General features: G+C 50.3%; 4 protein-coding genes across 7 annotated transcripts; 2 read left to right on the forward strand and 2 right to left on the reverse strand.

The window, feature by feature from the left end:
• The first annotated feature begins 247 nt into the window (after positions 1-247).
• Positions 248-2,735, forward strand: SYF2 (SYF2 pre-mRNA splicing factor). Its single transcript, XM_058040255.1, has 7 exons — positions 248-320; positions 400-513; positions 735-860; positions 950-1,067; positions 1,403-1,493; positions 2,181-2,279; positions 2,363-2,735. Exons 1-7 carry the CDS (start codon positions 264-266, stop codon positions 2,526-2,528), a joined length of 771 nt encoding a protein of 256 aa, XP_057896238.1. The 5' UTR covers positions 248-263; the 3' UTR covers positions 2,529-2,735.
• A 596-nt stretch (positions 2,736-3,331) lies between these two features.
• Positions 3,332-8,267, reverse strand: RSRP1 (arginine and serine rich protein 1). Its single transcript, XM_058040417.1, has 6 exons — positions 8,055-8,267; positions 7,867-7,922; positions 6,073-6,684; positions 5,393-5,547; positions 4,248-4,331; positions 3,332-3,840 (listed from the first exon to the last, which is right to left on the reverse strand). The coding sequence occupies exons 1-6, from the start codon at positions 8,123-8,125 to the stop codon at positions 3,652-3,654; spliced, it is 1,167 nt and encodes a 388-aa protein (XP_057896400.1). The 5' UTR covers positions 8,126-8,267; the 3' UTR covers positions 3,332-3,651.
• Positions 8,268-8,343: 76 nt separating this feature from the next.
• Positions 8,344-12,589, forward strand: TMEM50A (transmembrane protein 50A). 3 transcript variants are annotated; one of them, XM_058040175.1, is made up of 7 exons: positions 8,344-8,394; positions 9,078-9,180; positions 9,956-10,068; positions 10,634-10,701; positions 11,440-11,532; positions 11,928-11,988; positions 12,217-12,589. In XM_058040175.1, the coding sequence occupies exons 2-7, from the start codon at positions 9,088-9,090 to the stop codon at positions 12,260-12,262; spliced, it is 474 nt and encodes a 157-aa protein (XP_057896158.1). In that variant the 5' UTR covers positions 8,344-8,394; positions 9,078-9,087; the 3' UTR covers positions 12,263-12,589. The 3 variants fall into 3 exon arrangements, with proteins under 3 accessions (XP_057896158.1, XP_057896157.1, XP_057896160.1); XM_058040174.1 differs by having other exon boundaries at positions 8,389-8,441; XM_058040177.1 differs by lacking the exon at positions 8,344-8,394 and adding an exon at positions 8,578-8,596.
• A 330-nt stretch (positions 12,590-12,919) lies between these two features.
• On the reverse strand, positions 12,920-19,882 carry RHCE (Rh blood group CcEe antigens). Of its 2 annotated transcripts, XM_058040351.1 has the most exons (10): positions 19,667-19,882; positions 18,998-19,184; positions 18,633-18,783; positions 17,899-18,040; positions 16,674-16,831; positions 16,142-16,279; positions 15,794-15,939; positions 15,136-15,215; positions 14,059-14,132; positions 12,920-13,785 (listed from the first exon to the last, which is right to left on the reverse strand). In XM_058040351.1, exons 1-10 carry the CDS (start codon positions 19,800-19,802, stop codon positions 13,759-13,761), a joined length of 1,239 nt encoding a protein of 412 aa, XP_057896334.1. In that variant the 5' UTR covers positions 19,803-19,882; the 3' UTR covers positions 12,920-13,758. The 2 variants fall into 2 exon arrangements, with proteins under 2 accessions (XP_057896334.1, XP_057896333.1); XM_058040350.1 differs by lacking the exon at positions 12,920-13,785 and having other exon boundaries at positions 13,978-14,132.
• Between the last annotated feature and the right edge of the window lie 1,337 nt (positions 19,883-21,219).

The following is a 21,219-nucleotide window of genomic DNA, read 5'->3' on the forward strand; positions in this document are numbered from 1 at the left end:
GCTCCGCTGCAAACCCCGCTCCACGGAGATCGGGACTTTCTTCGCTCAGAAGTTGCAACAAAACCTTTTTTCTTTCTTTTTTTTTTTTTTTTCCCCTGTAACGTTGCCCTGTTTTGGGTCTCCTGAGGGATTTTGCGGATTTTGGGAGAATTCCAGGATCCAGCGGCGGCAGCACCTCCCGCCCGCTGGGGGGCGCCCTGCAGGACGAGCCAGAACCCGGAAGTGCCGGAAGCGGCGGAAGGCGGAAGTGGCGGCGGGGCGCCATGGCGGCGGCGGTGTCGGCCCTCAGCAGCCTGGGGGTGCCCGAGGCCGATGTTGGGGTGAGGCGGGGACGGGATCGGGCGGGACGGGGGGTCCCGGCTCCTCCTGGGGCTCCTGCCTGAGTGCGGGTCCTTGCAGAGCGAGGAGGAAGAGGAGGAGGAGCAGGCAGAGCCCGGCCCGGCCGCGGCGAAGGCGGCGGAGCAGAGGCGGGAGGAGCGGCTGCGCCGGTTCCGGGAGCTCCACATGAAGCGGGTACGGGACCAGAACCGGGCTCAAACACTGCCTGGCTGGCGCTGGGGGTCGGGCTGGGCGATCTTCCAGCCCTGATTGCTCTGGGGTTGTTCGGGGTGGGTTTGTGCCCGGGGGATTCGGGGTTGTTCGGTTCTGTTCCCCTCGGGGTTTGGGGATTATTCCCCTCGGGGTTGTTCTCTTTCTCTCTCTCTGTGCTGGAGTTTTGCCCTGTTTGGTTCCAGTACGAGGCCTGCAAGCTGAACAGCCAGGAGGTGGTGGAGGAGGACAAGAGGCTGAAGCTGCCCCCGAACTGGGAAGCTAAAAAAGCTCGGCTGGAGTGGGAGCTGCAGGTGCAGGAGAAGAAGAAGGTAAAGAACTGCCCCAGAGCCCGGGGTGTGAGCTGGGATTAGCAAAGCTGGGCTGTGCAGAGCTAGGTTTAGCAAATCTCCTGTCTCAGGAATGTGCAGCCAGGGGTGAGGACTACGAGCGGGTGAAGCTGCTGGAGGTCAGCGCTGAGGACGCCGAGAGGTGGGAGAGGAAGAAGAAGAAGAAAAACCCCGACCTGGGCTTCTCAGGTGAGATTAAAAATTGTATAAAATATATTAAAAATGCTATAAAATACCTAAAATTATGCTATTTGTATATAAAATGACAGATTACACTATAGAAAAAAGCAGGTAAAAGGGATTACAAATTGTACTGTAGCAGAATCTTTGTGGTCAGTAATAACTTGCAAAAGCCAATGCGATAAAAAATATTAAAAATTGTATAAAATACATAAAATAATGCTATAAAATACATAAAATGCTATAATATATATATAAAAATTCTATAGAATACATCACAAATGCTATAAAATATGTAAAATAGTGCTGTAAAAGCCAATAAATGCCATCACTTTTTAACCCAGACTACGCGGCGGCGCAGCTGCGCCAGTACCAGCGGCTCACCCGGCAGATCAAGCCCGACCTGGAGCAGTATGAGAAGCTCAAGGAGCAGCAGTGAGTCCTGGTGTCAGTCCCTGGGGCATCTCTGAGGGCTCAGCACACCCTGAAATCCCTCCTGCCTGTTCTGTACTCTCAGTGGCCCTGCTTCAGGAGGGATGGGGGTAATTATTGAGGTTCATTTCTCCCAGTTTGGCACTGGAGGAAATACTCACCCAGTGAGGTCACGTTCCAGTGTGTAATCAGGCATTTCCTGGAGCAGGGTTTGGGTTCTTAAGCTGGGTTTAAGGACTGAGACCTGCCCAGATTGCATTCAGACAGGTTTCTGGGGGCCTCTGTATCTTCCAGAGGCACCTGCTGGTCCCTCTGTTGGGTTTAATGTTGACATTTGTCATCTGAGTCTGGGATTGGCACAGCTGAGCAAGGTGTGACAGGGGAACTCAGGCAAAAGCAGGGAAACCACGAGGACAGGGACAGGGGAAGGGTGAGGGGATCAGAGTGAAAGAGGGGAGATTTGGGTTGGAAATTGGGAAGCAACTCTGCGCTGTGAGGGTGGGCAGGCCCTGACAGAGGTTTCCCAGAGGACTGTGGCTGCCCCTGCATCCCTGGCAGTGCCCAAGGCCAGGCTTGGAGCAGTTTGGGACGGTGGGAGGTGTAGGGGTGGCACTGGCTGGGCTTTAAGGTCCCTGCTGGGATCCCCAGGAGCCTCAGCACTGCCAGGTGTGTGACTGTGCTCTCCCACAGCGGGGAGGCCCTGTACCCCACCTCCAACAGCCTCCTGCACGGCACCCACGTGCCCTCCAGGGAGGGCGTGGACAGGATGGTGGCAGACCTGGAGAAGCAGTGAGTACAGGGGGGGCACGGAGGGAGGGCAGGGCAGGGCTGGGGGTGCCACAGGGCAGGGCTCAGCCCCTGCTGCCCCCCAGGATCGAGAAGAGGGAGAAGTACAGCAGGAGGCGACCCTACAACGACGACGCCGACATCGACTACATCAACGAGAGGAACGCCAAGTTCAACCAGAAGGCCGAGAGGTTCTACGGGAAATACACAGCTGAGATCAAGCAGAACCTGGAGAGGGGCACGGCCGTGTGAGCCCGCCTGGCACTGCTCGGAGCCTGGGCCCCGTGAGCCTGCCTGGCACAGCTCACTCCTGGCTCCTCTGTTGCCATTTTGTGTAGATTGTAGCTGTTGCTGTCTCGTAGTGTGCTGAACGATGTACAGAATTCAGCTGTAAATAGCTTTGGCTGCAGGAGGAGCCAGGTTCTGCCTTTCATGCTCTAAATAAACTCTTTGGTCTAATTTGGGAGTCCATTTGAGATTTTGTTTGCCAGCAGGATGAGGAGCAGTGACATTGCCATGGAAAGGCAGCTCCCCCCTGTCCCTCAGGAATTCCAAGGTGGGATTTCCCCCTGCCAGCCATTCCAGGGTAGGATTCCCCCTGTCCAGCCTCACCCACAGGGACAGGATGGACACAGAATCCTCCCACCCATTCCAGCCTTAATTAAATTTCAGACACGAGCAGTCCAATTTAGTTTATTTTATTAATAATTTATTTATACAAAAGCCAAATTAACCAGTTACTCCCAGTCCATGCAAGAGCTTCTTGTCTTTCTGAACTCCTTTCTCCTGGAGCAGAGGTCTGGAACCCTCCTGCACTTTTACCTTCCTGCCTCACAGGGAGGCTCATCTTAAACCCCAAATAAACACAAAGCTGTAGTAACTGCAGACATTTCTGTGGCAGGCAGCTAAAATCCTACACAATCTCCATTTCCAGAGGGGACCCAGGGAAGGAAGAGGCCTGGATCAAGGCAGGATCCACTTTTGGAATGATGCTGCTGGGAGTGCAAGGGAAACCCAGAAATAACCACATGGACTCAGGCCTAACACCTGACACAGCCAGTGCAAAACTAAACTTTATTCACTTGAAGTAAACAGTTACACAAGGGAAATCCAGGTGTGCAAAGAACAGCTACTCAACTATGGTTTAGAAAAAGTTACCCACCTGCAAGTTCTAGTCCAATAAAGCAATATAAAATATTTACAAATATACACAAGATTCCCATCTTGGCTTCTGGATCTGTGTGCTCTCTATCTGAAAGAGAAACCTAAGATTCCAAAAATTAAGACCTCAAAATAAATACTCAGTATTAACAAGTCTTCAAGCCCTCGTGAGTGTCCCTCTGTGCTGAGGGTGCTGCAGTGCCAGGGGCTCCCCTCAGCGTGCCCGGAACAGGGAGCTTTTGGGTGAGAAGTTCAGGAATGTTTTCTTCTCCTCCTTCTTGACAGGAACCCACTGCCCATAGGGGCTTCCCTTCCTGTCATCCTCCCTGGGTGGAGACACCACTGGCTCCTTAACCACAGTGTGGCTCACTGGCTTCTGCAGGACAGGCTTGGCCATTGTGTTCTGGGGAAAAAAAAAAAAAAAAAAAAAAAAAGATTTCCTGTAAAAAACATGCTAAAACCAAAGGGTTTATCTGTACTGGTCTGTTAAATCATATACATGTTTTCTCTCCAGCTCCTGGAATTCCTGATGCCTACACTGGGTATAAATCACATGCATTTAACACAGGAGGAATCCCTGAATCACGAATTTGCATTACTACAGCACGTAACTTGAGATAAGCTGTGTTTTATACTGGTTCTAGTTTTGAATTGTTCAGATTGAAGGCAAACACTTAATTCAGACACACTGCTGAGGTGTATTCAGGGTGCTCTACCAACTCCTGCAGGGAAATTGCTACCAACATTAAATTCCTTTTGTTTCTGAGGTGATTATTTGAAAAGAGCCCGAGCAGGGACTGCATCACTCACATTAGGGCTGAAGGAAATGCTCCTCTGGATGGTTGCTCTCTCCATGCCAGCCTTGCTCACGTCCTCAGCTGCACTCCCAGGTTGCTAAAGAAGAGCAGACACAGCTCAGGAGGGGATCCCTGACCCAGGGCTCAGCACAGCTTTCTCTGCAGTGGTTCACATTTCATCTAAAGGAGCTGGGAAGCTACAGCAGGGCTGAGCCCAGAGTGCAGCTGTGCCCATTCTGGGCCTTGGAGGCAGCTCCAGCCCCGTCCAGCCCAGAGAGGACTCGGGGTCACAGCACGAGCTCCACACAGAGCAGGGCCAGCAGCTCTGCACACCCCTCCTCTGGACAACAACAACAAACTTATCTGCAAGGGATGCAGGCCTCTTCTTCTGTACTCTCTCAACATCTGCAATATATTGCATATGTTTATGAAAGGGATGCCTGCACCATTTGTGTCAAACCCTCAGCAAATTCACTTCCCTTTGCAAGAGCAGCACCTGAGCCAGGCAGTGGCTGCAGGTTTGTATTTACTGTGACTCAGGGGAACACATCACAACAGAACCAAACTAAAATTCACTTTAAGCTGCTCGAGTTTCTCCCTCCCTTCAATTCACAGCAGCTACAGCCCACAAAGTCCCTTAATTACCACCAGATTTTCTTCCTCATGTCTGGAACCATAGTCATGATTTCTATAAGACAGAAATAAAGTATGTAAAATGCATTGTGTGCTTGGGTATGGAATTTCTGGGAAACAGTTTGTTGCACATGAAAAGCTTTTAACAGTTTAAAAATGCAGAAAGATTTAACCTTAAAAAAAAAAAAAAACAAAAAACAAAAAACCTCCGGATATTCACTAGGTTTGGCAAGGAAACTCCTGATCTTAGGTCAGAAGGCATAAACCAGTGGAATTCATGGGAATTATCCCATGAGGAGAACGAGTCAAAGGAAAAGTCTCCTCCTTCCCCAGCTGTCCCTATTGGACACTCAGGGATCAACCAGAGGCCCTCTGTGCTTCCAGCTTAAGGCAGAGCCTCGAGGCTTCTGGAGAAGTTTTTGTTCAAGAGTTTGAGCTCATAAGCACAACCAGATGAACTACAGCACAGCCATGCAGACAAGTGCAAGAGGTGTTTACCTTGTCAGGAGAACACTCCATACTTACCTCAGCTGACTCCGTGGCCTGCTCACGTTCCTGCTTCTCGGTTTTGATCTCCTTGGCAGGAGCAGAGATCTTCAGGCTGGCTGGCAGGACAATGTTGTCTGTTCCCAGAGCTTTGGCTGCATTGGCTTTTGCAATTTCCAGGAGTTCCCTCTTGTCTACGAGAGGAAGGATTAAAAAAGTGCTTTGTGTCACATTAAAATCCATGTGTACCTACTCAAACCTAAATCCTGCACGTTTTACATCCATTCAATCATCAGCTAGGACTGATCTCATCACAGCCTGTCCCCTGTGCCAATTAACGTTCTGAAGAACAATTTTTATTGCAGCCTTGGCTTTTGCTATTTGCAGGAGTTCCCTATGGTCTACAAGAGGAAAGAATAAAAAAAATGCTTTGCGTCACATTAAAATCCATGTGTATCTACTCAAGCCTAAATCCTGCAGGCTTTACATACAATTATCAGCTGGGCCTGAGGCCTGATTTCATCACAGCCTGTCCCCTGCACCAATTAACACCCTGAAGAACAATTTTTATTATATCTGTAATGCAATTTTTAACGCATCTGTCCAACCACACCGAGGTTTCCTTCACTCAGGCTTTACAAAGCAAGCAAGGGAAGGACAGACAATCTGCCCGGCCCACCCACCCCTGCTGTCAGTCTCTCCCCAACCCTCCCAGGTACCTTTCTCGCTGAGGTGCAGCGGCGAGTGGCTCCGGGAGCGCGTGCGGGAGCGGCTCCTCCAGCCCCGGTAGGCCTCGGGGTACACGGTTCTGCCGAAGCCGTAGTAGCGGCGGCCGCGGGAGCGGGAGCGGCTGCGCGAGTACGAGCGGCGGTAGCAGGGCCTGCCGCGGGACCAGGAGCGGGAGCGGCGCCGGCCGTAGCGGTGCCGGTAGCGCCGGGGCCGGTAGCGGGAGCCGCGGGAGCCGCGGTAGCGCCGGGAGCCGCGGGAGCACGAGCGGCTGCGCGAGTAGGAGCGGGAGCGGCGCCGGGAGCGGCGGGAGCGGCGGCGCCGGGAACGGGAGCGGGACCGGGAGCGGCTCCAGCTGCGCGAGGAGCGGCCCGAGGAGCTGCTGGAGCTGGAGCTGCGCGAGGAGCGGCTGGAGGAGCGGCTGGAGCCCGAGCAGCTCCGCCGGGAGCCCCGGCGCTCGGGAGAGTCCCGGTGCTCGGGAGAGCCCAGCCTCAGGTCGTCCATGAACTCTGTCATGCCGGCCGTCTGCGCCGCGCTGCCTTTCTGTGCGCTGTCAGCCTCCGCCTCGGCTCTGCCTGCTGCTCGGCAGTGCCCCGTCTCTGTTCCTGGAGGGAGAGAGGCACGGCCAGAGTTTATGGCACAGGGGCACTTCCTCAGCACAACAAACGCGGTGACACACAGAGGCCAGGGATAATTAAACAGCCCAACCACCCCCGGCCATCTGCCAGTGACAGCTCAGCTCCCTCTCCTACAGTCTGCCACAAAACTGAAACACCAGGAACTAAACACCTCAACAACCCCAGCTATCTTCCAGTGACAGCTCAGCCCTGCAATTCCCCCTCCTGCACTCAGCCACAAAACTGAAACACAAAGTTGTGTGAAAAAAGAAAGGCTCCAGTTTAAAGCATGAGGGGTTGGCTCTGTGTGGAATTCTGGAGAGAAGTAAGTCTGTGTGGGTTTTAAGTGTAATTCCTTTTGCAGTACCTTTTTTCCCTCCAAAAAGGAGGAAAATCTTGATATTCTTGAAAGAATTTTCAAGGTCTTCCATCACCCACTATGATACATCTGTGATACAAAATGACCATTTGCCTGCAGCTCAGTACAAAGTGAGGAGTTTTCCGCTTACACTTCCCCACAGGTTCTTACTCAACAAGAGAAAATGAAAGTATCTTTTAAGTATAAAGCAGCTAAGATCTTGCCTGTATTTCGTTATAAAATTCGCGGCGCACAGGCCCACACATCCCAGCAGTGCGTGCAACAAGCTGCTGTTCAAAACGCTCTGTGCAAAGCCGGGTGATGATTCAGTGCCCGTGACTCGCACAGGACGCGATGCCTCTTATATTAATAATTAAAATGGCTGTCCCTGGAGTAGCAGCCATTTTACGGCTACAAAGGTTACTCGGGGTAAGGATCTTATCACAAGACCTAAGCCCGGAGTTACGTAACCAGTTTACAGTTTAGGGAAGCTCGCTCTGACACGGAATTTCTATTTAGCGCTCGGCGCAAAGCGAGGTTAGGCAACAAATCCAACCCCCGCACTGAAATCTATTTAAAATATAACTTGCGGGACAGCTGTCAGACGCACTTTTCTCGCTACTACTCCACGTAAAGTTTCACTATTTCACCTCTACGCCAGAGCCAAGGTCACACTGCCGGGACGGAAATGAGAGAAATCCCCGGCTGCCATCGCCACCCCGCTCCCGGCCCGTGTCCCGCCCGGTCCGTGGGGGCCTCGGGCCGGTCCGGACCCCCTGGTCCCTCCCGGTCCGTCCCGGTCCCGCACTCACCGCTGGGCGCTGCCGGGCACGCCCCGCGCTGGTTCCCCTGAGGCACCTGCGCGCTCCTGGAATAAAACAGATAAAAACCCATAAAAACCCACCCGAGAGCGATCCACGGCCGTCACCCCGCAGCGGCCACCGGGACCGGCCGCTCCCGCCTCCTTCCCCCCCCGCCGTGCCCCGTCCCGCCGCCTCACCGGCTCCAGCCCGCCGGGCTGCCCCCGCACGGGTCCTGAGGGGAGAGCCCCGCTTCGTGAGTCACCCCCATAGCGCCGGGCCCGCTGCGCCAGCCGCGATCGGCGATAGAAGCGCGACCCAAGAGCGATAGACGAGCGACAAAACCTCAGCTGCCGCCGCCCGCCAGCGACTGAGGGCGGCCCCAGAACCTTCCAGAACGTCCCTCCCGTTACGCAACCCCCGCGCTCGCGGCGCACGCGCCGGCCCCGCCCCGCGAACGGCGGCCCCGCCCCCCCCGCCGGCACTGCGCGCGCGCGCTGCGCCTGCGCGCGGCCGCCGCCGCCGCCGCGTCCCGTGACGGTGCGCGAGGGATGCGCGGGGAGCGCGCGGGGCCGGGGGCGCGCACGGTGCGGGGGATGCGGGGGATGCGCGGGGTGCGGGGATTGGGGTGCGCGGGATACAGGGATTGGGGTGCAGGGATTGGGGTGCGGGGGACTTGCGGGGGTTGGGGTGCGGGGGATGTGCGGGGATTGGGGTGCGGGGGATGCGGGAGATGCGCGGGGTGCAGGGATTGGGATGCGGGGGATACAGGGATTGGGGATTGGGGTGCGGGGGATGCGCGGGGTGCAGGGATTGGGGTGCGCGGGATGCGGGTGATGTCGGGCATGTGCGAGGTGCAGGGATTGGGGTGCGCGGGATGCGGGGGGTGCAGAGACCGGGGTGCGGGGGATGCAGGGATTGGGGTGCGCGGGGTGCAGGGATTGGGGTGCGTGGGATGCGCGGCGTGCAGGGATTGGGGTGCGGAGGATGCGTGACCCGGGCGCGGGGGATGCGCGGGGTGCCGTGACCGGGGTGCGGAGGCTGTGCGAGGGATGGAGGGGTTGGGGTGCGGAGGATGCGCGACACGGTGCGCGCCCCGTGACCGAGCGGGAGTGCCCCGGTGCCATCCGGCGGCGGTGCCCGGTGCTCGGGCGGTGCCGCGCCCCGCGGATCCCCGGTCCCAGCGCGGACGGAGCCGCCGTTTCCGCTCCTTTCCCCCGCAGTCGCGGAGCCATGTCCGGGTTCCTGGAGAGCCTGCGCTGCTCGGAGTGCGTGGACTGGGGCGAGAAGCGCAACACCATCGCCTCGGTGGCCGCGGGGGTGCTGGTACGGCCCGCCCTGCTCCCCACTTTGGGCTCCTTTCGGGTTTTCTGAACTCGGATCAAAATCAGGAGCGGCTTGGGAGCCTCTTGTCCCGCGTTACAGGATGGGAGGAAGAGGCCTCAAGTTGGATAAAAGGGGAATTTCTGCATGCAGGATGGTCAGGCAGTGCTGGAGTCACTGTCCCTGGGAATGGTTAAAAATACCTGGATTTTTGGGGCGTTTGGGCACGGGTTTAGTGGGGTTGAAATTGATGATTTTAGAAGCTGCTCCAGCCTCAGCAATCCCAGGGAAAGGAAGTACAGGGATACATTGTCCCCGTGTGAAGCAGCAGAGTTACTGACAAAATCCAGCCTGGTTTCCTCCGTCCATTTTTTAAATTTCACCGTTTTTTGCATTTTTTCACAATGTGGAAATAACTGCTGGAGTGGGCAAACCCCTGGCTCTGCAGCCAGCCTGATCCCAAAGTAATGGTGCCAGTTTAGTCTGGGTTGGAGGCTGTCAGGCTGGTCAAATATTGATGTTTTATTAGAGCCATCCCAGGCTGAGGACAGGCTGTGGCTGTGGTTTAAACTCTGTATTTGAAGCTTTATCTGTATTTAAAATTCTGTATTTTAAGCTCTATCTGCATTTTAATCTCTGTATTTTAAGCTCTATCTGCATTTTAAGTTCTGTATTTTAAGCTCTATCTGCATTTTAATCTCTGCATTTTAAGCTCTATCTGCATTTTAAGCTCTGTATTTTAAACTTTATCTACATTTTAACCTCTTTCCCCCCCCAGTTTTTCACAGGCTGGTGGATCATCATTGATGCTGCTGTGAAATACCCTCAGATGGAAGATTTCAACCATTCCTACCACGCCTGTGGGGTGATAGCCACCATTGCATTCCTCATGTGAGTGTGGAAAAGTTAAATTTTAATTTATTAAACTTAACATTAATTTAAATTTATTAAAATTTTAAAAGCTTAATGGTCATTTATAAATTATTTTATAGTATATTTAATAAAATTTTAAAAGTATATAATATATAAATTATTTAGTATCTATTAGTAGCATTAGTATTATTTATTATTATTATTTTTATTATTAATATTATTTAGTATATAGTATTAATATTAGTATTATTTAGTATTAGTATTATTTAGTATATAGTATATCAATTATTTATAAGTTATGTTTATAAATCATTTTCTCCAATGACACTGGACAAACCAACAGTCCATCAAATTTCTCCTTCTCTGTAAAAGAATGCAAACCAATAAGTTATTTACAGAAAGTGTGTGAGAAAGTTCATTACAAGAATGTAAACATCAGAAAGCTTGGAAAATCTTTAAAAATCAGGGTGAAAGTCATAAGATGTGCACTTCTCACACAAGGCCCCACCCCAGCAGGGCAGTGAGAGTGAAAAGGAGATTTTTAATGCCATTTTTAATGCCATTTTTGTCCCCTTTTGCCCAGGATCAACGCCGTGTCCAACGGGCAGGTGCGGGGGGACAGCTACAGCGAGGGCTGCCTGGGCCAGACAGGTACCAGGGATGGGGTCCCTGCTAATTTTATATTAAAAAAAAAAAAAAATTAATTTTTGGGGGGGATTTTTTTTCTGGGAAGCTGAGAAGCTTCAGAGAAAAATGAAAATTGTAATTTTCTGATTTGTTTTTCTTGTGTTTTGTTGTTTTGGAGACTGTTTATTTAACAGGTGATTGTTTTATCGGTTTCACGTAAATTATTTTTATTTATGAGGGGCTATTATTGATTATATAGTATTAAATATTTATTATATATTATATTGTATATATTATAATATATACTATATATCATATAATATTGTATATTTGTTATTTATTATATTGGTTTTATTAATCAGGGGCTAAGCTGTGTCAGACTCTGGAAAGAGAGTCACGAGTTTTTGTTAATATCTTCTAGCTTTTTGTTTGTATATTTTCTTGTATTTTTTAGTATAGTTTTAATATAGCATTTTAAAATATAATATAGAAAAAATATTAAATTGTTTTATAATAATTTATATTTATATAATATATATGATAGAATTTATACTATATATTATATATATGTGATATATTTGTATAATACATATTTTAGATATAAATTATTTATTTATGAGAATTTTATTTATTTATAAAATATTAAAATAGCTCTTTAAGACCATAGATTCATCATTCCTTCCAACGATGGGGGTCTCAGAAAATGCAACAGGGGGGTTTTTGGGGGTCCCACGGGCACAGCACATCCCCATCCCATTGCAGGGGCTCGCATCTGGCTCTTCATTGGCTTCATGATGGCTTTTGGCTCCCTCATTGCCTCCATGTGGATCCTCTTTGGGGGCTACGTGGTTAAAGGTAAGAGCTGAGCCTGTTTTTGGGGAGTTTCAGTTTCTAAAATCCACTGTTCTGCATTTTAGGACTGGGTATTTAGAAGCCCAGTTTGAATATCTTGCCCTACACTCCACTCTCCCATATCATTACTGATATTGGGATGGATCTGATCTATTTCTAAGAACAAACTTCCTCTACAAACCCGGCTGGGAACTCCATGGATGTAATTAAATGCTGCAGTTTTAAGGGAATCATTCCCTGGGTGAAGATTTATTCCCAGAACACAAATTACTGAGCTCCTGCAGATTGCTCCCAAAGCCTCTCTGCTAAATTAGCACAAGGGAGATGACATGTCAGAAATGGGATAGGCTTGAAAATTACTTCAAAAAAAATTTATGGAGGTTTTTTTTTCCTCTTAGAAAAACCAGTGGTGTACCCAGGAATAGCAGTGTTTTTCCAGAATGCATTCATCTTTTTTGGGTAAGACTGACCTCTTTTATTTGTTTACCATTTAATTTTAATGATAGAAAACTGAAACTCGCTGTGATCTGCTGTGGTGCTGAAGTCCTGTTTTGTGAGCAGATCTGTGTGAATAATTGGGATCTGCCTGCAGAAGAAGTGGGTTAACAAATCCTCCTTGAAACCCTGGGTTTTAAACAAGAGGAGATTTAAACAAGGTTTTTGTGGTGTCCCTTTGTGTTCCCACAGGGGCCTGGTGTTCAAGTTTGGGCGCACGGAGGATCTGTGGCAGTGAACCCCCCCTGGGCTTTACCTGCACCCCCAGAGTTTTGTAAAACCATTTTGTAAACCTTCCATCGTGTCTGAAGAGAAATCAAGCAAAGCTGAAAGCACTAAATCCAGCTCTATTCTGGTTATTTTTTTTACTCTTGTACGTCCACTTCAGCGTTGTGGTGTTTTTGAGAAACGTAAAATTCCTACAAACAGCAGTGGAGTCACTTTTCTAAAATGATGTTTGTTACAAATAAAACGAGAGTGGGACATGGATGTATTTAACCAGCTCTTTCTATGATGTTATTTACACTCCAAGACTTATTAAAAATGCATTTAAACAACCTTTTAACAGATATTTATTAAATATTTCCTATATCTGGGCAATATAACCATTTCTTCAATTTCAAAACTTGCTGGTGTGTGGCTTTTCTTGTGTAATCCAGAACTGGGTTGGGTTGGGATTTTTCTTTCCCCTCAATTCCTGAATATTTCCTTTATGCTGTGGTGATAAAGAGGAGGTGTCTGGGAAGTACCAACTCCAAGTTGTGTGTAGAAGGTTTGGGAGCTGCTGAGCTCCTGCTGCCTCTCAGGAGGAAAAATCCCAAGGAAAGGATTTTCCATAAAAGATGGCTGTGACATCACTGCTCACAGGGTGCTGAAGGAAGGGAAACAGCCACGGTTCAGTTTTCACTCTTTATTAGGTAAGCACTGCTCAAAGGTTTTCTGTATAAACAATTTCGGAAAGAAAGAAACACTGAGGATCACAATCCACTGAAACCCAGGGTTCAGGGACAGAGAATGCTCTGGCCCCAAGGTCCTGCTCTCCAGAACGGGCTGCTGGCAGCACTGAGCCCCCTCCCCTGTGCTGTCCCCCCCAGACACTGCCCTGAGCTCTGGCTGTGTGTCACACTTGGCACCAAACCCCAGGGCTTTCAGGAACACCACCCACAGCTGAGCTCTGGCCATCAGAACCTCCCAATATCCAGATTTTTCAGGAGTTATATATAATATCCAGGTTTTTCCAGGAGTTCAGGCAGGCAGGATGCAGAGTTCTGGCCCTGCTCCAGCTCACTCATCAGATCCTGGCTTGTCAAGGCCTTCAGCAGAATCAATTCAGCTTAAAAACCTTGAGTACTTTGCTAGATAAGAGTGGTCCTTGAGAAATGACACTTTGAAATCCATCATTTTGCCTTGTAAACCTGGGAGCTAAAAATACTTTAGTGTTTCCAAGCATTTGGATTGAGAAGCCATGAATACATATCTTATAAAAAATATTCAAGGTAAGGCCAACAAAGCAGAAAAGCTGCACGCACCTGAAGTTTGCATCTGTGAATTCACACTCTGTATCTTTCAAGAATAACTGGAACAGTTTCATTTTTGAGTGTCCATTGGGGTGGTTTTTGTGGGCCTGAGCATTGGTGTTTCAGTGCTCTTTGAAGCCGTCATAGCTGTTCAGTTTTTCTGGTGATAAAGAGGAAAATCTTATCTTGATTCTGTCTGTCAGCTGGGATCCTCCACTCAAAATCCAACAGACAAGTGGGGAAACTGTGAACACAAACATTCCTGTGTCAGAACACATCAAATCATCACAGGAAAACCCCCAAACCAAGGGAAAAGCTGATTAAAAGCTTATTTTCACCCATTTGTTAATCCTGTAATTCAGCCTCACATCAGCACCTAAAGGTGCCCAAGGACTGTTTGTGCTGAGAAAAGAAATAACTTTTTTTCCCCATATTTTTAATTCAAATACCTGAAGTTCTTCATCAAGGTGCTAAATGAACTCCCCCACAGTGAATCTGAAATGATTTTGAAACTCACCTCCCAGTAAAACTGGTCATCAAAGTACTTGGAGACATGCACAGCTTTCAGCAGTTTGATGTTTAAGATCAAACCTGTTTGCAGAAATAGAGAGATCCAAAATAAACACAAACAGCAGGGCAAGGGGAGGATTGTGTGTATCAGGAGTTTCTTGGCAATGTTTATCCCAATTTAACAGAGCAAAACACAAATTCAGACCTAAATCCTCCAGCAGAGCCCCCCTGACTCGAGCTGGCCTTAAATACAAAAAGAGGCTTGTCAGGATCAAGGGATACTAAAAATGAATTGCTTTAGGTAAAACCCCATCAAACAGCTGCTAGATTATTAAAATACATCAAAATTATGAGTTTCCTGCACGAGAAGTGCCAGTGTATTAAAAACAATGTGGCTTATCAGCACTGTTAGTTTGGGATCTCTGGATTTTTGATCAATCGGTTCAACAGTGAATGTTTGGTTATTTCTGCTGGATGTTTTCTAAAGATCTGTTCCTTCTTCATTACACTTAAAGTAATGCAAAGGTTTAAATAAATTAAAACACCCCAAAAATCACTGTAGGGTGTGTTTCCCAGCAATTTTCACTGGCCATTTCTCTGTTGCCCCAGACAGAAATAGGGGCTGGGGAAAAGCAGCAGCTGCCACAAACCAGAGCATTCCACGGGAGCCACGTGAGGGCTGCTGCTCCCAAAGCAGCAAAAAGTCCCCAAAAATCCCCAAATCTCCTGATCAAAGGGCTGCAGCTGGGCTCAGGCAGCTCCTGATGTTGTTGAAACTTTGCACATTTGCTCCAAATGGCCTAAAAAGTGACAAGCCCCAGATTGGGGCATCTCCTGTCAATAAGACAACAGCCAAAAGGGGAAGTGTTTTCATCTTCACACCTCTCCTGTCTGCAGGTTGGAGGCAGCTGTTAAACCTGGGTTAAAATAAAACTTCAGCACTGAAAGAATGGTGCTGCTGGGTTATTTCTGTGCAGAACAGCTCTGGCTGGGAGGAGTCCCTGGCACTCATTTATCCCACAAGTGATTTACCCAGAGTTGCTCCAAGGAAATAAAGGGATTCCTGGGATGTGTCAGTACTGACCTGTAATCAAACCTGTTATCAGGGCAGTGCTGATGGTCTGGCACAAGGCACCAATATAAACAAAGGCATCGTAACCCAGTCTGGAAAGCAAAAAAAAGTGTTTCACCTTTTATTTAGCATTACCACTGTGACTGAATCTGCAGCTATCAGATTCTCATAGAAGCTGTAATTCTCAAATCTGCAGCTGCAGTCAGATGTTTTAGGAACACACCAAAGCCTAATGCACACTTAAGAAGATTTATTTTGTCCATCCTTTTGGTATTAAAACTTCTTTAAATGTTTCATTAAGAACATGATGAGAAGTGCCAGGCCCTCATGCTGCACCCTCATTTCTCCCTCCCTCCTGAGCCCCCCAAAGCATCCCAAACCCTAAAGTGAGCCTTGGAGGGAGGCCCATGCCAAGCCTTCATCTCCTGTGTCTGCTGGATTTAACATAAACAAAAAGGGAGGCAGAAAACAGGACCCAAAGTCTGCTCAAATCTCAAATTCCTTTTTACTGACTTTTTTGTTTTTGGACTTCAGGGTTATGGTGGGTTACCTGATATAAAGCAATGTATTGTGATGACATTCAGGCTCTCTGGATGTCCAACAACTCTTCTCAGGGCACACTGCAGTGAGGATTATTTATCTTCATTATTTAATACAAGAATTTATGTACCTGGATAATTCATTCCATCGTGTGTCAATCCCATCTTCTACAACTGTGAGCACAACAGCGGCCACAGCTCCAAGCACAGCAGGCAACCCAAAAGTGAAATGAACCCCAGAAGTATCCTGGAGCTTCAAGGCAGGATTAAAGCATCTCTGGGAAGAGGAAAAGGTTTAATTACACCCAGAAACACAAGCTGGTAATTGCAGACCAGCTGCTGCAGACCTAGAGGATGAATTTGCTCTCAGGAGCTGCAATCCTGCGCTCTGCTCGAAACAGGTTTCCCCTGGGGTATCCTGCACTGGAAAAACCACTTACACAGCTTATCCAAGAAGCCTTTAGGGGAGTGAGCATTACCTGCACGCAGTGAGAGCCCAGGATGGTGATGACAGAGGCCAGCAGCCCCAGGAGCATGGCAATCCAGGGCTGGTGGATGCGCTCTGCGGTGCAGCTGATGGTGACCCCTCCAGCCAGCACTGCACTGCGGATCTGAGCCTGGGAACAGCAACAACAGGGAGCAGGGACTCCTTACGAGGGCTTGTAGGGCTACAACAAGGGGCACTGCCTCTGCACTGAGAGAGGGAAGCTGCAGATTCAATGTTGGGAAGGAATTGTTCCCTGTGAGGGTGTAAAGCCCTGGCACAGGTGCCCAGAGCAGCTGTGGGTGCCCCTGGATCCCAGGCTGGGCAGGGCTGGGAGCAGCCTGGCACAGTGGGAGGTGTCCCTGCCATGGCAGGGGTGGGATGAGGTGATCTTTGATGCCCCTTCCCATCCAAACCCCTCTGTGAGTCTGTGACTGTCAGACCCTGGGCAAGGTTTCGCTTCCTGTGGGTACCACAAACTCTCTTTGAACAGAAAAAGCCCATGCAGGGTTTTCCCTCGTCCTTACCATTCTGAATTTGCCATCCCTGGAGGTCAGAGCAGACAACATGAAGGCAGCCACAGCACTCACTGCCAGGGCCAGGTAAGTGTTGAGCACTGCTTGCATCTTGAGGTAAGGCAGGATAGAATTGAAGCTCGGCCAGAACACCCAGACAAACACAGTGCCTTGGGGACAAGGAAAGAGAGCCTCAGGAGCTGCTCTGAAGCACAGGGAGCCATCATTGCTTGTCCCTGGAGGGCTCCAGCCCACTGGGTGCACTCACTGTAATTCCCAAAGCTTTCCCAAAGCAGAGCTGCTCTTGTCCCACACCCCTAACAGGTGACACAGGCATTGTCACTGTGAGGCACAAGCCCAGTTTCCATTGCTGATGTCCATGATTTCAGTGCACCAAGGCACAGGTAACCCTGCCTCACACAGGACAGGCCATTTCAGCAACTCTAAACTGAATGTGGCACTGAGGATTGTGAGATGGTTCATCCCATTCCCACTGATCAGGCAGTTAGCCAGTCGTAAATACAGATATAAAATCCTCTGCAGCATTCTCGTGAGGGTCTGCTCAGCTCTGGAAATAAACAGCAAACAAGAACTCCAGGGACACAAAAGAGGAACATTTAAATTTTGTATTCCCTAAACTGGGCACAGACTGACTGAGAATGAGACTCTGTGGACCCCTGCAGGAAGCTCTGGGCTCAGCTGCTGGCAGTTGCACTACTGTGACAATAAAGACACCAAATTGCTCCCCTAAGAAAAGGAGTGAAAGCCCCAGACACTGAGCCTGTCCCTACCCTCCTGGGCCTGTCTGTATCACACTCCCCACCCCTCAGCAGGCCTTATCTCTTTATTTCCCTCACCAGCAGGGACTGCCCTTTTCTATCTCTGTGCACCACCTGGAGCAGCAGCCTGAGCTCTGCTGAACATGAGTTCTGAGCTCAGCTCTGGCACACAGCCCCTCACCCAAGCCAAGGGGACAGCCTGGCCAGGAAAGGGAGTGGTGAGCCTGGAGAAAGAGCTGGGAGCCTGGAATTGCCCTTGTGCTGAGGTGACAGAGCGAACTGAGCCCCAGCTGTGGCAGGAGTGGCCTCTGGGCCGGGCAGGAGAGGGGCCAGTGTCACAAACAGCACAGTTTGTGTGCTTGGCTGCATCCAGAGCTGCATTTCGCATTTAGACCCCCAACCCTGCCCATGCTCTCCCTCAATCCCTCGTGCAGCTGGGACACTGCAGCAGGACTCACCCAGCACTGAGAACAGCTCTGACTTTGGGGTGCTCCTGTCCTTGTCCAGCCCCGGGGGAGCCTCAGGGAAGCGGGAGGCGAGTGCCAGGCCAAAGTAGGCTCCAAAGAGGAACACGTGCATCCCAGTGAGGTGCTCGGGGACCTGCTCCAACACAACATCCACAGCTTGCTGTGGGCTCAGCCAGGCCACACAAAGCCTTTGCTGCAGCTCCTGACTGAACATTCACAGCTTGCTGTGGGCTGAGCAGGCCACACAAAGCCTTTGCTGCAGCTCCTGACTGAACATTGATAGCTGTGAGTTGAACCAGGCCACACAAAGCCTTGCTGCAGCTCCTGACAGAACATTGATAGCTGTGAGTTGAACCAGGCCACACAAAGCCTTGCTGCAGCTCCTGACTGAACATTCATAGCTGTGAGTTGAACCAGGCCACACAAAGCCTTGCTGCAGCTCCTGACTGAACATTGATAGCTGTGAGTTGAACCAGGCCACACAAAGCCTTGCTGCAGCTCCTGACAGAACATTCACAGCTGAGGGCTCAGCCAGGCCACACAAAGCCTTTGCTGCAGCTCCTGACTGAACATTGATAGCTGTGAGTTGAACCAGGCCACACAAAGCCTTGCTGCAGCTCCTGACAGAACATTCACAGCTGTGGGCCAGCCAGGCCACACAAAGCCTTTGCCCCGAAGCTCCAGCGACGTTTGCCCCCACACCTCTGCCAATCCCACCACGGTACCTCCAGGAAGGTCTCGTTGATGTATCTGCTCATGTAGAAGAAGATTAATTCCACCAGGGTCATGGCGATGAGCTGCACAGGATTGGCCCTGCCCAGGACAGCCCCAGTGGAGATGACCACAGCAGTCACGCTCACAAAAGCCTTTGCTAGGCTGCGAGAGAGGAAAGAACAACTCAGTCTCAGGGTGACACCAGGGCCAATAAAAAGGAATTACACAGAGCAATGTACTTAAAAACCAAAAGTCCTCTAAAATGCCTGCAAATGTGACTCTGCCCAACCCCACCAGGGTCCCACAAGGAGGCATTCACTGCACAGGGAGCAACCAGCAGTTCTGCAGCAGCCCAGCTCTAACACGAACTCATTACCTTTGCAAACCAGCTGCATTTCGCTCTCCCCTAAGGAAAACTAATAAATCCTCTGCCAGCACAGAGCACTGGACACCCAGAACAACGAGCAGGAAGTTGAACCCGGTGCTGCTAAAGCCATATCTTCTCAGAACCATCAGGAAGAAGCCAAATCCAAAAATCACCATGTGGTTGACATCTTGAAATTCTGCCGGACAGAAAAGAGCAAGACGGCAGTGAAAATATTAATGCAGATTTCTGGTTTGAAAAAAAAATAAATTAAAAAATTACAATGAACTAAGAAGAATTCACATAAAAATTTAATTATTGTTTAGAGGTTGCAAAGAATTTCAGAGCTTTCTTTCCAATGCATAATAAGAAAAAAAATACCCTCAATAAAATACCCTTAATAAAAAATAAAATACCCTTAATAAAAGCACCCTTAAAGCTGAATTTATTTTTACACACTGATCTGAACGGATCAGGATGCAGAAATGGATCAGGATGGGGGCTGAGAGGTGAAAACCCCAACGGAAATTACAATTCAGTCTTGGATCCCCATCACACCTGTGACATAAAGAAACTGCCAGCACTCCTGGCAAGTTCAGAGAGCAATGGAACCATTCTGCTCCTCACCACCAGACCCCGGAGAGCAGCAGGGATCCCCCCGTTCCCCAGCAAGGTGCTTACCTGGATAGGAGTTGGATGAGGAGTAGGTGTCACTGACACCTGGGAAGCCAAAGAAGGAGCGCAGCAGGAGCAGAGCCTGCAGCACAAGGATCAGCCAGGGCACGCTGCAGCGGAAGCTCAGGTAGCGGGAAGGCATCGTGCACTACATGGAGCAGCAGCTCAGGAGAGATTCCTGTGGCTCCTGTGCCCTGTGGGATGTCCCTGTGTCCTGAGGGATGTCCCTGTGCCCTCACACCAGCAGCACAGGAGCTGTGGGGGCCAGCAATGGGAGCTCAGTGAGAGATAACAAGGCTGAGAGGCGTAAGCAGGGAGCAGCTCCTTATCTGGGTTATGGCAGGAGCCAAACGGAGTCCGGCTCACATGGGCTGAGCTCAGAGTGTCTGTGGACGAAGCCACAGCCATGGTCACAGTCACAGCCACAGCCACGGGTCCTTTTTCTGGCAATCCTGCCAATCCACGGGTCCTGGTGTTCTCTAAACACGGCAACAGCTCAAGCAGCAATTTTAGAATTAATTTAGCTGGCACAATGAGCCTTTCTGCTACCTGTTACTAAATCCCATCCAGGGAGAACACCCCAAAGGTGGGGAATTCACCCATTTTCCCCCAGGATGGCACATTGGAAAGGTGATGCTTGGATTCACAGCTTGTGTTTTCAGAGAGCAAAGCTTGGTGATCTTTGACAGGGTGAAGCACAATGTAACTTTTTATTCGCGAAAAGTTCTTTTGTACGAGGGTGGTGAGGCCCTGGCAGTGTCCAAGGCCAGGTTGGACAGGGCTTGGAGCAGCCTGGGACAGTGGGAGGTGTCCCTGCCATGGCAGGGGATGGAATGAAGTGATCTTTAAGGTGTCTTCCAGCCCAAACAAATCCGTGATGCTCCAACTGTAACGTATAACTCCACCACCAGGAAAACACCGCCGTGCCTCAGCCCAGCATCCTCCTGGGGCAGCTCTAACGCCGTTTAGGGACCCTCACACTCAGCCGACCGGTGCCGGGCCGTGACTCGGCAGCCCCCGGCGGCGGCAGCACCGGCGGGACCCGCCCGGCCCCGCCCCTCACTGAATGCCCGCCCCCTACCCACCGGCCGCCCTTAGGGACTGCGCTCCCATTGGCCGAGCGCAGCTCCTCCTGGCCTCTGATTGGCCTATCCCCAGCACCGACCGTCTTTGGGCGGCGCGTCCTGTATTGTGATTGGCCCGATGTCTTGTCACTCAGCTACGCGCGCTATTTATTGGGTGGTGCGGCCTGTCCGTCACGTTGGGGGTTATTTTGCTCTCCGGTGAGCGGCAGCGCAGGCCGCGCTGTGGGGGCGGCACTGGGCGTCACAAACTGTCACTGCCTGACTCTGCACCTGAGACGGGGTGTCCCCTTCCCCAACTGCCCATTTGCCAGCGAGGCTGTCAATCAAGCGGGAGAGGTGGCACCTCGGTGCTACGGTGACAGAGGAAATAGAGCCCTCCTTCTTCCGTTTCCGAGTGGATGGCTGAGCTGTCCTTTTATTTCTCTGTTTATCCTCCATTGGGCAATTTTGCTGTCGGTCACCGCAGGGGGCGGG

The sequence above is a fragment of the Melospiza georgiana genome, chromosome 24 (assembly GCF_028018845.1).
Source record: "Melospiza georgiana isolate bMelGeo1 chromosome 24, bMelGeo1.pri, whole genome shotgun sequence".
In the NCBI taxonomy this organism is placed as follows: Eukaryota; Metazoa; Chordata; class Aves; order Passeriformes; family Passerellidae; genus Melospiza; species Melospiza georgiana.

What these genes read in the sequence shown, in the direction of transcription:
- RHCE (XM_058040350.1), bottom strand. Translation starts at nt 19,802, where the DNA reads ATGCCTTCCCGCTACCTGAGCTTCCGCTGCAGCGTGCCCTGGCTGATC. An exon ending in TCAACGAGACCTTCCTGGAG is followed by an intron (nt 18,041 to 18,632) that starts GTACCGTGGTGG and finishes GTGTTGGAGCAG; the next exon opens with GTCCCCGAGCACCTCACTGG. An exon ending in GGGATGGCAAATTCAGAATG is followed by an intron (nt 16,280 to 16,673) that starts GTAAGGACGAGG and finishes TGCTGTTCCCAG; the next exon opens with GCTCAGATCCGCAGTGCAGT.
- RSRP1 (XM_058040417.1), bottom strand. Translation starts at nt 8,125, where the DNA reads ATGGGGGTGACTCACGAAGCGGGGCTCTCCCCTCAGGACCCGTGCGGG. An exon ending in AGGCCACGGAGTCAGCTGAG is followed by an intron (nt 4,332 to 5,392) that starts GTAAGTATGGAG and finishes GCTCTTCTTTAG; the next exon opens with CAACCTGGGAGTGCAGCTGA. An exon ending in GCATTTCCTTCAGCCCTAAT is followed by an intron (nt 3,841 to 4,247) that starts GTGAGTGATGCA and finishes TTTTTTCCCCAG; the next exon opens with AACACAATGGCCAAGCCTGT.
- SYF2 (XM_058040255.1), top strand. Translation starts at nt 264, where the DNA reads ATGGCGGCGGCGGTGTCGGCCCTCAGCAGCCTGGGGGTGCCCGAGGCC. An exon ending in TGCCCGAGGCCGATGTTGGG is followed by an intron (nt 321 to 399) that starts GTGAGGCGGGGA and finishes GGGTCCTTGCAG; the next exon opens with AGCGAGGAGGAAGAGGAGGA. An exon ending in CCCCGACCTGGGCTTCTCAG is followed by an intron (nt 1,068 to 1,402) that starts GTGAGATTAAAA and finishes TTTTTAACCCAG; the next exon opens with ACTACGCGGCGGCGCAGCTG.
- TMEM50A (XM_058040175.1), top strand. Translation starts at nt 9,088, where the DNA reads ATGTCCGGGTTCCTGGAGAGCCTGCGCTGCTCGGAGTGCGTGGACTGG. An exon ending in GGGCTGCCTGGGCCAGACAG is followed by an intron (nt 10,702 to 11,439) that starts GTACCAGGGATG and finishes ATCCCATTGCAG; the next exon opens with GGGCTCGCATCTGGCTCTTC. An exon ending in TGGGGGCTACGTGGTTAAAG is followed by an intron (nt 11,533 to 11,927) that starts GTAAGAGCTGAG and finishes TTTTCCTCTTAG; the next exon opens with AAAAACCAGTGGTGTACCCA.